General features: G+C 39.7%; 1 protein-coding gene and 1 long non-coding RNA gene across 3 annotated transcripts in view; one reads left to right on the top strand and one right to left on the bottom strand.

Annotated features, from left to right (window-relative positions):
* The window catches only part of LOC108231840 (1-phosphatidylinositol 4,5-bisphosphate phosphodiesterase beta-1), a 141,946-nt gene that overhangs the window by 83,924 nt on the left and 44,635 nt on the right, over positions 1-13,387 (top strand). For both annotated transcript variants that reach the window (XM_017409192.3, XM_037981634.1), the window contains exons 4-9: positions 176-316; positions 448-527; positions 2,273-2,326; positions 5,047-5,122; positions 8,512-8,612; positions 9,261-9,427. In XM_017409192.3, the coding sequence (XP_017264681.1) occupies positions 176-316; positions 448-527; positions 2,273-2,326; positions 5,047-5,122; positions 8,512-8,612; positions 9,261-9,427 (619 nt within the window). The remainder of the gene's footprint in view (positions 1-175; positions 317-447; positions 528-2,272; positions 2,327-5,046; positions 5,123-8,511; positions 8,613-9,260; positions 9,428-13,387) is intronic.
* On the bottom strand, positions 5,612-7,011 carry LOC119618001. Its single transcript, XR_005234527.1, has 2 exons — positions 6,785-7,011; positions 5,612-6,169 (listed from the first exon to the last, which is right to left on the bottom strand). It is a non-coding gene; the product is annotated as an uncharacterized LOC119618001 (long non-coding RNA).

Raw genomic sequence — 13,387 nt, 5'->3', positions numbered from 1 at the left:
ACTCGATTCTCCTCTGAAGTTTTGTTTAGCCAGCTAGTTTTTGGATGCAGGTTTGAGTGATTTATTCCCTACAGCGTGTATCATTTCAGGCCTAGAAGCTACAGTCATGAAAATGCACCTAAAGGCTGAAACTGACAATACCGTATGCACTTTGTGTTTGTGTTTCCCCCTTAAGGATGCGAAGCTGCGCGAGTTGCTTGACGTCAGCACGCTGGCGGGTAAGCTGGAGAACAGGTTGCTGACGGTGGTGAGTGGCACGGACATGGTCAACATCACCTACCTGAACTTCATGGCCTTTCAGGAGGAGATCGCAAAGGTGAGAAATGAAAAATAAAACACAACTATTACCAGTAACAGCATTTTATCAAAATCAGAATCTTTACATTATTATGTTGGGCTGATATGTGTGTTTTAATGCAACCCCGTGTGTTGGTTTATTTATGACAGGAATGGGCAGAAGAACTGTTCAAGCTGGCATCTAACCTCCTGGCGCAAAACATGTCCCGAGAGGCCTGCCTGGAGAAAGCGTATGTTATCTTCATACAGAGAAAAACATGCACACGCACATGGGCAGTCTTAAAAAAAACACATTCCTCAAAAAAAAATCCAAAAATGAAAAATTCTATTTGACAAAAGTAAGGGTTTTTGGTGAATATGTCCCAGAAAACATCCACTGCAATAACTGAGGTTTGTTTCTGCTGCAGCCTTACATAAATCACGCCCCTACCTTGCCGCTTAGACAGTTTTTGCAATCAGTTATCCTCACACCACCTCTTGTTTTGTGGATTATTTGTGTCAAACAGCTTATCACATCATTATCGTCTCACTCAGGCGCACGCACACTGGTCCACATCTGATTTATCTGCGTAGCGAGAGACTAAATGATGCTCATGCAGAGTGAGCCTAAATATGAATGTGAGATATTGCTTTTAGACAATACCTGGGGCTGTCCATGGTGACATCTCCCAGCTGTCTGGTGTTTGTCAGCGAATAGAAGCCATTAACTCGCACCCCTGAGGAGGCTAATTGACTTATGAGACAATAAAAGTGGCCATCGACCGCATAGCACTAGGAGAGTTGTATAAAATTGAAGCGAGCTGGTTTTCGCAGTCACGTCGGTTGCTCACAGCAGTAGCTGTTGTGCACCGCTTCCTTGCAAATAAGCCAATACTCCTTCACACCACTTCTGCAGCTTGTTGAGGCTTTATTCTTGAAACGATGATGATGTTTCTCCACATGTGGTCAATTCTCTGAAGCTCTTAAGGCTGTGATATGTTTTTCGAGGGGGGCTGGATAAATGAGCAATGTTAGCATCAACAGGAAGCTAACAAGAAGCCAGCGTGTTTTCAAATGCTTGTTCGCTGCAAGATGTTCTTTCGAGACCAGTGTGGTAGAAATAAAGACAGTCCTTTTGGTCAAATCACACTCACTAGTTAAAGGGGCTGCAGTAGCTTGGTGGTCAGAGCCACTGTCTCATAATCCAGAGGCTGTGGCAGGAAGGGCATCCAGCATAAAGCATTTGCCAAATCTTCCATGCGAATTTGCTCTCTGTGCACATCCCTGCAGAAAGGAGCAGCTGAAAGAAGAACAACACTGACTAGTTAAGCATTGGTAATCAGGATTAAACAACACGCTTCATAAGTGGTCTCTTGTTCTTTGTTGTTGTTTTTTTAAATCAAGCCCTTTTTTTAGCTGTTTTGACAAGTTCATTCTGAGGTCAACTTTACGCATTTAAAGAAAAATTCTCGAGACCAAACCAAACAACAACGACAACAAAAAAAAAACATTCGGTCGCCTATTAACAATGAAAGGCTTGAGTGACTTTGCCTGTAGAAGGCAGCCTGCCCTCTGTAGTGGACACTGTGATGGATATTAATTATTAGCCAGCAGCCACTTAAAGCCCGGCCTGTAATGATAGCCCCTGTTGCAGCCGGGCTATTTATAGCCCAGGTTGCTCTACCGGCATTGTTGCTGCTGCTGCACGGCTCTGCACTGCCAACACTCAAGACTTCCAGGGATTAACCATAAGTCTAACCTGGCATGTAAACATAGACAGACATTCGTGGTACGCAGAGAGAGAGAGCGAGAGCTCCACTCATGCGGTCACTGGGAAATGTGCAGATAGAAGTCACACAACCGTATGTTTTTTCTTTCCCCCCAAATAAACACGATCAATGCTTATTAGTCACACATGTAAGCAAGCACATGTTCAAAGAGAGAGGAATAGTGCACTGAACTGCTATGACATGGTTAAAACACGTTCTCTGTCCAGATACACTCGGCTGAAGCTGCAGCTCAATCCTGAGGGACGAATTCCTGTCAAGAAGTAAGTGTGTCTGACTCACCTGTCTCTCCCCTGCCACCTTGTCACTCTTTTGATCACCACAAACTGCAGCTTACTCTGCCTTTTCCCTTTACTCTGGGCACTCCAGCATGTACACAGGCTCTCTATACATGTTCACATGCATTTTAATGTTCTATTTCTACCTTGTGTCATCTAAATATTCTTACTTAATTAAAGGGATAGTTTAGATGTTTTTGTGGTTGATTTTTTAATACCTTTCGTGTCGTAGACAGCTCTTTCAGCAACTTCAAGTTGGAGAAATAAAGTTGAATTCTGACAGGATTGACGAGCTATTGATCCGTCCAAGTGAGGTCAAGACCAAAGTGGATTGCTGCCATCTTAAAACAAATCTAATCTCAAACATTTTATAGCGATTAATGCAAATTCTATTTCATCAACCTTTACAACTCTGTCACTTTTGCATTACACAGTTATTCTGACAATAACATCACAATATTCCTGCTGGACTGGAAATGCTACAGCTAGCTGATGCTGCTGTTTGTGTCTGTAAATAATCAGGAAATCTATGTAAATAACTGTGTAATGCAAAATGGGCTTTAACTCTTAAATTCAGCACGAAAATTTAAAATAGTTGTTTTTAATTGCACAATATTGTGTATATGTGTTTGCAAAGTGCACCTCTGTTCGAAGTGTGTCTCATGTGCAAGAATTTTCGGTTCAGTCAACGCCACTTTCATTTCTCCGCGCGTTCGCCGTCAGCTCATTGAAAATCCGACTCTCTCCGTCTCCATTACTCAAGTTGAGCTTTCAGGGAGCAACAGTGAACTCCTGTGATAACCTCCCTCAGAGCCACACGGGGAAGCGGTGGGTGTCAAAACACAGAGGCAGAGACGTGCTCCTCGCCGTTTAGGGAATTAACCTCCTTGCTGGGAGGACATGTCTGCTTGACTAATGTCAGCTTGACAGTGCCCTCCCACGAAGCATACAGTCTTTGCAGATTGATCCACAGAGACGCGCCTCAGCAAATAATTAAAGCCTGCTATGGCAAATGAAAACAGACCTAAACAATCACACAGCAACGGTAATATACCAGAGTTCACTGTAACAAATCATATTTATTGTCTATAAACACAAGACTAAAGCAGAAGACAGGAGCTCAGCCTCACAGATGGCACAATATTTTACTCTGTCAGAGGTTCCTGCGTGTACTTCAACAGAGTTAAATGAAGCAGGACGCTGATAAAATTATTATTTCGGATTATTTTTTGCCTTGCTTCCACGCATGTATTACGGAGAAACATCATATCTGCACGTCTTTTGTTTGTTTTGGATCTGCAGCTGATGAGATAAGATTTGTTGTTACAAGCTGACATGAATGATAATAATAATAATATTAATAATAATAGCACTGATTGAAGAAATGACAACACTGTGACTGCGGCTCTATATGATTATGTTTACATTTCAGCCTCTCAAACATTTACATTCATTATTATTTCATGAACATGTTGTTTTTGTGCGGATGTTTGTGATTCAGTTGTTCTTCTACTCCTTTATTGTTGGACTTTCTTGCCAAAATTTTATTAAGTCTTTTTGTCACTCGCCACCGAAGGCCTGTGTCTGTGTGTGCGTGTATTTGTAGATCTGTCCTGTTGGCAAAATATGTCATTAATCACTGGACAGATTTGAATGAAACTCTTGAAAATTAATCATTGAGTGTATTTCTACGACTGATTACCTTTTGGAGTTAGCCACTTTTAATATGGCTGCCAAGGCTAATCAGCCAAAACAAAAACATCTATAGCTTAGGCTGTCTTACAGATATTTTACTCAAATGTAGGGTTGTAGTAGCTGAATGTAATTCATGAGACAAAAACCACTGGAACTACAAGATGGATTTTAATAAAACTCTCAGAAAGTAATCATTGGATGCACATCTACAACTGATTAACTTTTGTCAACCAAATTTAAATTTGGTCGTCACAACTAATCAAACACAAAAAGGGCTATAACCTCGTCAGTTTTACAGACGTTCAAATAAAATTTATTGTGGCAGTAGCTGAGAGGCCTCCTCAACATGTACTCTAAGCACTGACACAGATCTTGCATAACGTCATTTACAAGATTTGACCGAAATGGCTACAACTCTGTCGATTTTCATCATATGATGCTCTCGTCTAAAACTCTGGCGTGAAAGGTAATGGCCTACATGCATTCCTTTAAGGATTGCTTGGCCTTTAATTCGTACAATTTTTGACAAATTCTTCAAGCTACCTCAGTTTACTAAAAAAATGACTGTTAACTGAAACAATGTTTACTTAAAATGTTTCCCAAAAGCTGAATCATTAACAGAATTCTTGAGTTTATTTTAAAGCTGTTGGACTGCATTAATGTATGCGGGCTGTGCCTCCTTCTACCTCCTCCTCCTCTGCGGTCTTTACGCTGCACCTTCATTTTTCACACGGGCAATATGTGTGTCCCACTTTCGTCTTTGAGTTTGTAGATTCGCGCTGGAGTTTGCTTTTCTTGTCGAGTTTTTTTACTCTCTGTCCCTTCAACAGAAAAAAAAAATCGTCCTCAGAGGAAAACAGAAGGTTCTCACAAGATATGCTGAACAAGTGTCAGCTAAAAGTTGTGGCGAATTCACGGATTTGACACACAGATGATCAGAGACGAAAACTTCTCAGTCAACGTCTTCTGTTTTCACTTATAAGAGGGTATTTTTTTTAATCTCTCTACAGTATCTTCAGGATGTTCTCAGCAGACAGGAAGCGAGTGGAGACAGCATTGGAAAACTGTAACCTCCCATCTGGCAGAGTAAGACAGCAAAACACTAAAGCTCCATGGTTTATTTTTTGTTTTTTTTTTAAATATTACAGTCTCCTTTATTTCCTCTGCCTGTAAATCTGCTTCCACATGTGTCCCTCTTCTCTATCTCATCCTTTCTGTCTTATCTCAGTCTGCAAGCTCTTTAATCTTCTCCACCCATCCATCAGCCGGTCCTCTCGCCATTTAGCCCATTATCTATCCTCCCGAAGCCACAACTGATTGCTGCTTCACTCATTTGTGTGGAGTCATACTTTCTGCATGTCTGCATGACTTCCCACTCAGAACTGATTTAGACTTGGTTGTAATACAACAAACAGACCCACGGGGAGTAATAAAAGACGACGAAAGCTGCTTCATATCTACCGTTTTTTAGACTTCAGTCGAGAAAGGCTGCCTCCTCGTGCGACGACGTGCAAACAGTCCCTCAGCACCGCCGCTGAATTCTAGCGATACAGATGCAAGCAATTTGCATTCCTGGAAGTGGCAAAATGCTGTTTAATGAAGTTCCGAACACATGCTGACACATATGGACGCACAGGAGAGCGGACACAGTGAAGCTATAATAAATGGCTTCTGAATACAAACAGAGGAAACGCGCAGAAAAAACAAACATACAGACAGAGAGCGAGGGAGAGAGAGAGAGAACAGGCTAAACATAATTAGCACAAGGAGGGACGGCAGGAGAAAAAAGAAACATGTTGCTGTATGAAGGTCTGGAGGGATTTGTTGTTGTTCCGTTGCACAAGTAATTACAGCTAAATGGTATTGCTGTTAATCCCTCAAACATATATACACACACACACACACACACACACATATACTCAATGCAGCCACAACATAGTTCACACCAAGGTCCTGTGAATGACTTGGTGAGTGTCAGCAGGGTTTGACCTGCGTCCCTCTCCCTCAGTGCATCCTTCCTCGCCTCCCTTTCTCTCACTTCATTCTAATAGTCTCTGGTTCTGCTCTGATTGTTGCTGTTGTCTGCCGCGGAGGGCACTCTGTCTTTATCAGACCTGCTTGGCTCCGATAGCTCTGTAAAAAAAAAGAAAAAAAACTTGCTTTACAGGTGCAAACCGCAAGCAGTTCTGGTAGTTATTTGGATTTTTTGACATGCGTAACCTTAAGAAGATTTTGCGTAAACGAATGAAAAATCGCTGTTAACAAGCAGCGGATATAGAAAAAATATTTTAATATCAGTGTAATTAATGAATGGTCTGCACAACATGACTCATGCAGAAAATACTCATTAACCTGCAGAGGCATTACAGATGAGCTATTGATGATCTAATCCTTGAAACAACGTTTTTTCTGTACATCTCCACAGACAAGGACGAGGCGTTATCTATTTTTAATACCGTTAAGTCTTCCTTAAATTATCTCATGATATACGGTATTACTGACTGCCTAGAAAGGCTTGTGATGTTGTCTTATTCCTGCATGTAATTTACAGCATTTTATAGATTTCTAACACATCGTTCACCTTACCTTCTTAAATTAAAGCTGCAACAGACGTGAATTATCAACAGGGATTTAAAGAAAGAGCAGCTTGAACAAATGGTTTGTAACATTACAGTAAAGTTGCAGAAACGACATGTCACTTCTAAAGGTTATTATTTAGAAATTGGCTTTTCGGTACATTGGCCTTACGAGGTCAGGGGGCCGCAAACTTTTCAGCCAAACACCCGATCTGAAGACGTGCTTGCAGCGTTCAAAGAGGGAGGCAAGTGCTGTTATATTCCCACCACATCGCAGGCTCTCGACATCATCCAGTCAATTCTGCTTCTCATTCTTCCACTGCGGCTCAACTCCAACAGTAACAGGCTGCTCAGTGTTACACTTTCAGATGCTTTCTTCTTCTCTTTTCAGCCCCTGGTGGTCGCTGCACTACCAACTAGTAAAAAAAAAAAAAAAGCAGCAACGTGTTTTGTTACATAATTTATAAGAATTCTCTCATTAAAGACTTTAAGTCATTTTATAAGGCAGTAAAATGAACAGGTCATGCATTGGTAATGGAGCAAACTGTTTGTGCTGTGGTGGAAATGCTGTTTATACCTTGAAATACGCTTCACTTCCTACAGTCCCCATCTTAAGCAGTAAGCATCACTATAGCGAAAATAACACCGCTACGCTACAGAAATGGCAGCAAATGAGTATACATGATCACACTTCTTGTATACAAATGGAATTAACTGTTTATAGCCAGGATTAATTTTGCAGCTGAGTTTTAAAAGACTGTATTCAAAAAGCAATATCTTTAATATTTTTGGATACAGTGATATACTATTTAACTGTATTGCTACTGAACCCTATTATGGATTTCATGAAAAAACATATGCACAGTACATATTAATTAGCTCCTAATTTACTGTTTTTGAGCATTAAATAGTCTTTTTATGACCAAAAACCTATGTGCCCACTTACTATTTATACACAGGCAGATTGTTTTTGTCTAAAGCCCATCTGGCATGAGGATTTTCCAAATATATGAGACAGATTGACAGCTGCTGATTTTGTTTGTGTTTTTATCTTGAACTCACATTCCCTCCGAGCCACATGGATTTGGATGTTTTTTTGGTTTAAATCATTTTCAGATGATGTGTATTTACATAAAGTGGTTGTGTGTCATCTACAGCAATTAATTTTTCCCATAAAAGCATGCAGATGTCTCTTTTTTCTGTTTCTTAAGATAAAACGGCCAAAAAATAAAAAACAGAATAATTGGTGCTCAAAGTCAAATATTACAAAAGGCCTTTCAGTAGGATGATGAAATAGTTTAGGTATTTAAACCTGATTTTGAGACAGTTAAATGTTTTAAACAGTCATTAAGGTGGCAAAAACACAAGATTATGTGAAAAAAGCGGAAAACTTGAGATAAATTACAGGTTAATTTCCCAGAAACTGATTATCTCTTAGTGCCACAAAGTTGCAGAAGAAATTAAAAAACTTGTGAACCCTTCAAAATGTGAGATTTACTGTGTGCGTCTTTGCCCTGCATGGTGCGGCTGTGATTGCTGCTTCATTCAAACTTGAATAATCAAGTAAAAACTAAAGAATTATTTTCAGTTGCCTTATAAATCTGCAAACATAAACTGCAAAAAGCCCTTCGAATAAACAAAAAAACCCAGTTTGCTTTAACATTATGCATGCAGTTTATGATTTGTGCATGCTAGTTTATATTCAGGCTTGTTTTTCCTGGAGCACATCTGTATGCAAAGCTTCATTTCTTCTAGAGTCATCTAACTACAAGCCAGTAAATTTTAGAATTATGGTTTCTGTAGGATTGCAGTTCTTCCACCGTGTCTCAACCCACCTGCTGCAGCATCATTTGTATGCATGTACGATTTTATTAGACGTGTTGTTGTTGTCTTCTGCAGAATGACGCCGTCCCCCAGGAGGACTTTACTCCGGAGGTGTACAACATGTTTTTGAACAACATCTGCCCTCGACCTGAGCTGGACCACATCTTCTCCGACGTGTAAACAACTTAATCATTTCCTGTCCAGATTAATGAATGTGTTTCAGTTTGTTATTCAGTCATCTGTCGCTACTTTTATAAAGCACGTTCAAGACAGCTTCTTTTACCCCCGAAAGCAATAAATCATGAGTGAATTGGCCTTGATTTAGGAATCTTTAAGCGCTGCCGGTACCCCCTCCCCCCCTCACTCCCCCATCCCCAGACTGTAGAGGCAGAACTGCCCCTTTGGCCCTGAGTGACTCAGATCATGAGCTGAGCCAGCATGACAGCACGACTGGTGTCACTGCAGGTCATAAATCTAGATTTTAATTACAGCTAAGTGAGACAGCATAAGAGCCAGGAGAATACGGAGAAGTTAATTTAGTGAAACAGTCTTAGATATGAAAAGCATTTTAATCAGATCTTACAATTTACTGAAAGTCTTTAATCATCTTTTTTTTAAACTTTGGTTGTTTTTCTCTCCAGATCTCTCTGTGCTTTAATTGCCTTAATTGCTTCACGTTCTTCAGTTTGTTTTGTTTTCTCATTCCTCAGTTTTTGAGATTCGTTCTTATCTGCACGTCTGTCTTGTGACTTGGTTTCTGTTTTCTCTGACCTTCTTTTTTGTTGTTGTTGTTGTTGTTGTGCTGTCTCTACCCCTCACCACAGCGGTGCTAAAAGTCGACCGTACCTCTCAGTGGAGCAGATGACGGAGTTCATCAACAACAGGCAGCGAGACCCTCGTCTGAACGAGATCCTCTACCCTCCCCTCAAACCAGAACAAGTTCAGCTGCTGGTGGACAAATATGAACCCAACTCTCTGCTGGCACAGAAAGGTCAGTGGCTCTGCTTTCCGCCACAACCATGCTTGTATGTACTCAGATTTGCACAACAGTTTATGTCAAGTTCATTCAAGCAGCCACATTCTGGGTTTATTATACAGGACAATCACGGACAAGCACACACACACAAAGTCGTCTTTCAATTGGTGGATTGGAGGTTTGATCCCAAGGCCCTGCTGCACGTCACAGAGTCCTTGGACAACACACTAAACCCCACACTGTCCTGATAGGCTTTTGGTGTATGAGTGAGAATTTTAAAAAGTGCTGCAAAAAGAGAATGAGTGTGTGTGTGTGTGTGTGTGTGTAAACGGGTGAATGAGGTACATTTTAATTTTCTAGCAGAACTGAGACAAGGTTAAAAAGGAGCTATATTAGTGTGGACCGTTTGCTATTTTACATATATTAATGACATCAAAATGTTTAATTGGCACGTAATTTGTCTAAGTTTACAAGCTGAACAGTATTTCCTAGTATTTCTTTTTTCTCTCAGAATCAGAATTCTTACACAGCCTTAAAAAAGTTCAGTGAAATTTTAGTATTTTAGTATGTACAGAGAAAAAAAAAACTGCTTCCAAGATAAAGTCTGTTTTTTTTTTCTTTTTTCAAAAATTATTCAGATTTGAATTTCCAACAAAAAACAAAAAGGCAGAATGTAAACATCCATCTATCTATTTTCTTTACCTTCCTCTCCTTTCCGGGTCGCAGGGAGCTGGTGTCTATCTCCTCTGTGCGAGAGGCGGGGGGACACCCTGGACAGGTTGCAAGTCCAACACAGGGACGCATAAAGACAAACGAGACAAACAACCATCCCTGCTCTCGACTGTAAACATCCCTGTGAAAATTCCTAGTGAGGCGTAAAAAATGACTCTCTTAAATGTGAGCTCATTAATGATTAAACGAGTGCAAAAAGGAAAATGAGTAAATGAGTGAACTCAAACAGTTTGACAAATTTAAAGCCGCAGTTTGCTTCCTGATTTGACGCAGTAGCAGCATTTGGACACTTTTTCTGAAATCTGTTGAATAAAGTAGGAACCTACAAATATCCAATTGTCAGTTTAGCACAGAAAGTTCAAACAAAAACTCTTTTTCTTTTTCAAATTAATAAATTCCACCAACTATCTTGCTTTTTAAAACTGTATGGCTTTAACAGAACAAGAATTTACTGCAGAACATTCTCCTCAGATAACATCATTCTTGCCAACACTCAAAATCATTTCTAACATTGTAGGAAATGATGCTTCCTTTTATAATGCAAAGAAAAATAGTGTGAAAATATAAAAAATAAACCCTGAAGAAATACACAGAAGCTGTGCTTCAAAACAAGATAGAGTGACTTTTATGTTGTTATGTTATCAAAAACTATACAATCACCACCGTCAGTCATATAGCCTTCACGCTGTCTGCTTCTGGTTTTTTGTCTTTTGTTTTGTATTTTTCTTTCTTGTGTTTGGTGGGTTATTCATGGCACAGACAGAAAAGCAGCTGGAAATCGTTCCTGATGGTAGCAACACTGTTCGTTTCATACAAGAATAAAAAAAAAACAGGTTTTCAAAGAGAGCTAAAACCCAGCTTTAGAGACATGTGAGGGGTATTATATAAAAACTAAAAGCCATACAAACCTCATGGATGAAAGCAATCATCAGCACCTTTACAAGGCTGCACTTATTACAAAATGCAGTTGTATAATTGGAGCATCATGAGTGGCACAGACTGACTCTTGCAGGACTGAGGTGGCTGGGTTCAGGGGATCCAGCACATGTTGTGCTTTCTTGTTCTCCGAGGTGTCAGTGGGCCGGTAGCTGCCAGGACCGGAGAACATCCCACCCCACAAATCAGGCAACAAGCTCGGAGATGTGCCAATGCAAATTTTGCCTCTGCTGCTGGGAAGTATACTGCTAAAGTGTGCCAAAATGGAGGAATTATTTGACATCATGTTTTGTTGATTGTAGAGCAAATTACTTCAATGGTCTTTTCGTGTTTGAGCAGACAGCTATAATACAAGGCCCAGCACCACTTCCACACATATTTGTATTATTATGAATGCTGGATCAGTATTCACACTATTGTTTCCTGTTTATAGTTTCTTCCATGTTTTTTGGACTCAAGCTACTTTGTGCTGTATAAAACATTCTTCTCTTTGAAACCTGCTTCAGTAAACTTGCTGCATTTTTGTCTTTTTATGCTACTTTTAGCTTTTAGTTACCATTTTGCACTTATAGTTTTGAGCTACATTTAGCCTTTAGCTATTGTTTTGCAAGTTTTAGCTTTTAGCTGCCATCTACTCCTTTTAGCTTTTAGCTACAGTTTTGCTCCTTTTAGCTACTGTTCTGCTAACATTAGCAATTTTGCTACTTTCAGTCTCCAGATGGATAGATGGATGGATGGATGGATGGATGGATGGATGGATGGATGGATGGATGGATGGCTTTAATAATCCCAACGAGACACTTAGTTGTCATAGCAACATACGAAGTAGCATCACAGGAGCGATCATGTAGTAATACGGTTTGCCACATTTAACTTTTAGCTTTTAACTACTGTTATGCTAATTGTATTAGCAAATTTTAGCTTTTAGATACTGTTTGGTGGTCATTTTTCTTCTGTTCAGCTTGTTTTGACTTCAATAACAGAGTTTCAGCTTCTTTAACAAATTTCAGTAAATGCCTTCAACACTCAGTGGAAACACTTTATACTCACAGAAAATGCAATTTCTCTACTTTATATATTGGATTATTTTAGCTTTTTCCTCATTTAGGCCAAAAACTGATAAGACTTTAGTGTGTTTAAAAAACACTGCATATTAACTGTAGTGTGTATGACTTTAACATGCTAATCTTTACTGCATCCTAACAGAAACCATAGCTGTTCTGCCTGAATAATAAAATCATTCTACCCCAGGTTTATTTCTCCACCTAAGACTTTGGTCTCAGTGCTTTACTCTGAAGTGAAGTAGAGGGTTAAACATTTTTTGATTTACTAAAGAACAAAGTATTAAATATTGGGGCCATTAATAAATTTCGTTTTGCTTTAGGGATGTTAAAAATGGTAATTGTTCCAGAAGAGGCTGTTTATTTAAAAATCTCCTCACTCTTTCGTCCTTGTTAATCACATGTGCATGCTCTGTTACAGACTTTTCTGAATATGAATCAGCTCTGGCTGATGCTGAGAATTGAGCGCGATTTTAATAATCTCTCCTGAGTAAAGTGCCTATTTTACTTTTTTTCCTCCCCCCTAATATAATAAATCAAACTCTGGGAGCTGAAATTAGTGGAAACTATTACTTAAACCACATCTCTAGTTTAATGGCTCGGTGGCTGAATTTGATGGCAGCGATCTTCTCTCACTGCAAAGCTATGTGTTGATCCTGTCCCTGGATCTCTGGAAGTATGCCCTTCCTCGTCCCAGTGACAGATTTCCCCATATGAAGTATTTATTTAGCCAGAGGAAGTGCTGCCATCTGCTCTGCAGAGGGGTCCGGCGCTCCACATGCTACCTTTGCACACACATTTACACACACATACACACTTTTATCTCTCTCAAGAACATTTGCTTGGATTAAAAATGTTCCTGAATTTTTTGGGACACTGCATTTTTGGAAAGGCATAGCAGGGCTTTAAATTTAGCTCTAATATGCATCAGATGAATGCATTAACATGTGCATGAAGATATGAAAGGATGCTTCAAAATAGCTTGTCAAACCAATGAGTGGAAGGCGAAAACTGCTCACTCTTACTGTCACGTTTAGTTTCCTGCTTGGAGCTTTTGAATATTACAACTTTCATTCATTCTTATCACCCGCTGCTGAAGGTGAAAGGGTGATAATGTTTTTGCCTGTGTCACTGTGTGTGTACATATTTGTCTGTCGTGTTAACAAAATATTCCATGAACCACTTGACAGATTTAAAGAAGCTCTCAGAAAGTAATTATTGATGTACAGCTACAGCTGGTTAACTT

Source organism: Kryptolebias marmoratus, linkage group LG19 (assembly GCF_001649575.2).
Source record: "Kryptolebias marmoratus isolate JLee-2015 linkage group LG19, ASM164957v2, whole genome shotgun sequence".
NCBI lineage: Eukaryota > Metazoa > Chordata > Actinopteri > Cyprinodontiformes > Rivulidae > Kryptolebias > Kryptolebias marmoratus.
The sequence above is the reverse complement of the archived record's forward strand: the minus strand, read 5'-3'. Positions and strand labels throughout refer to the sequence as shown.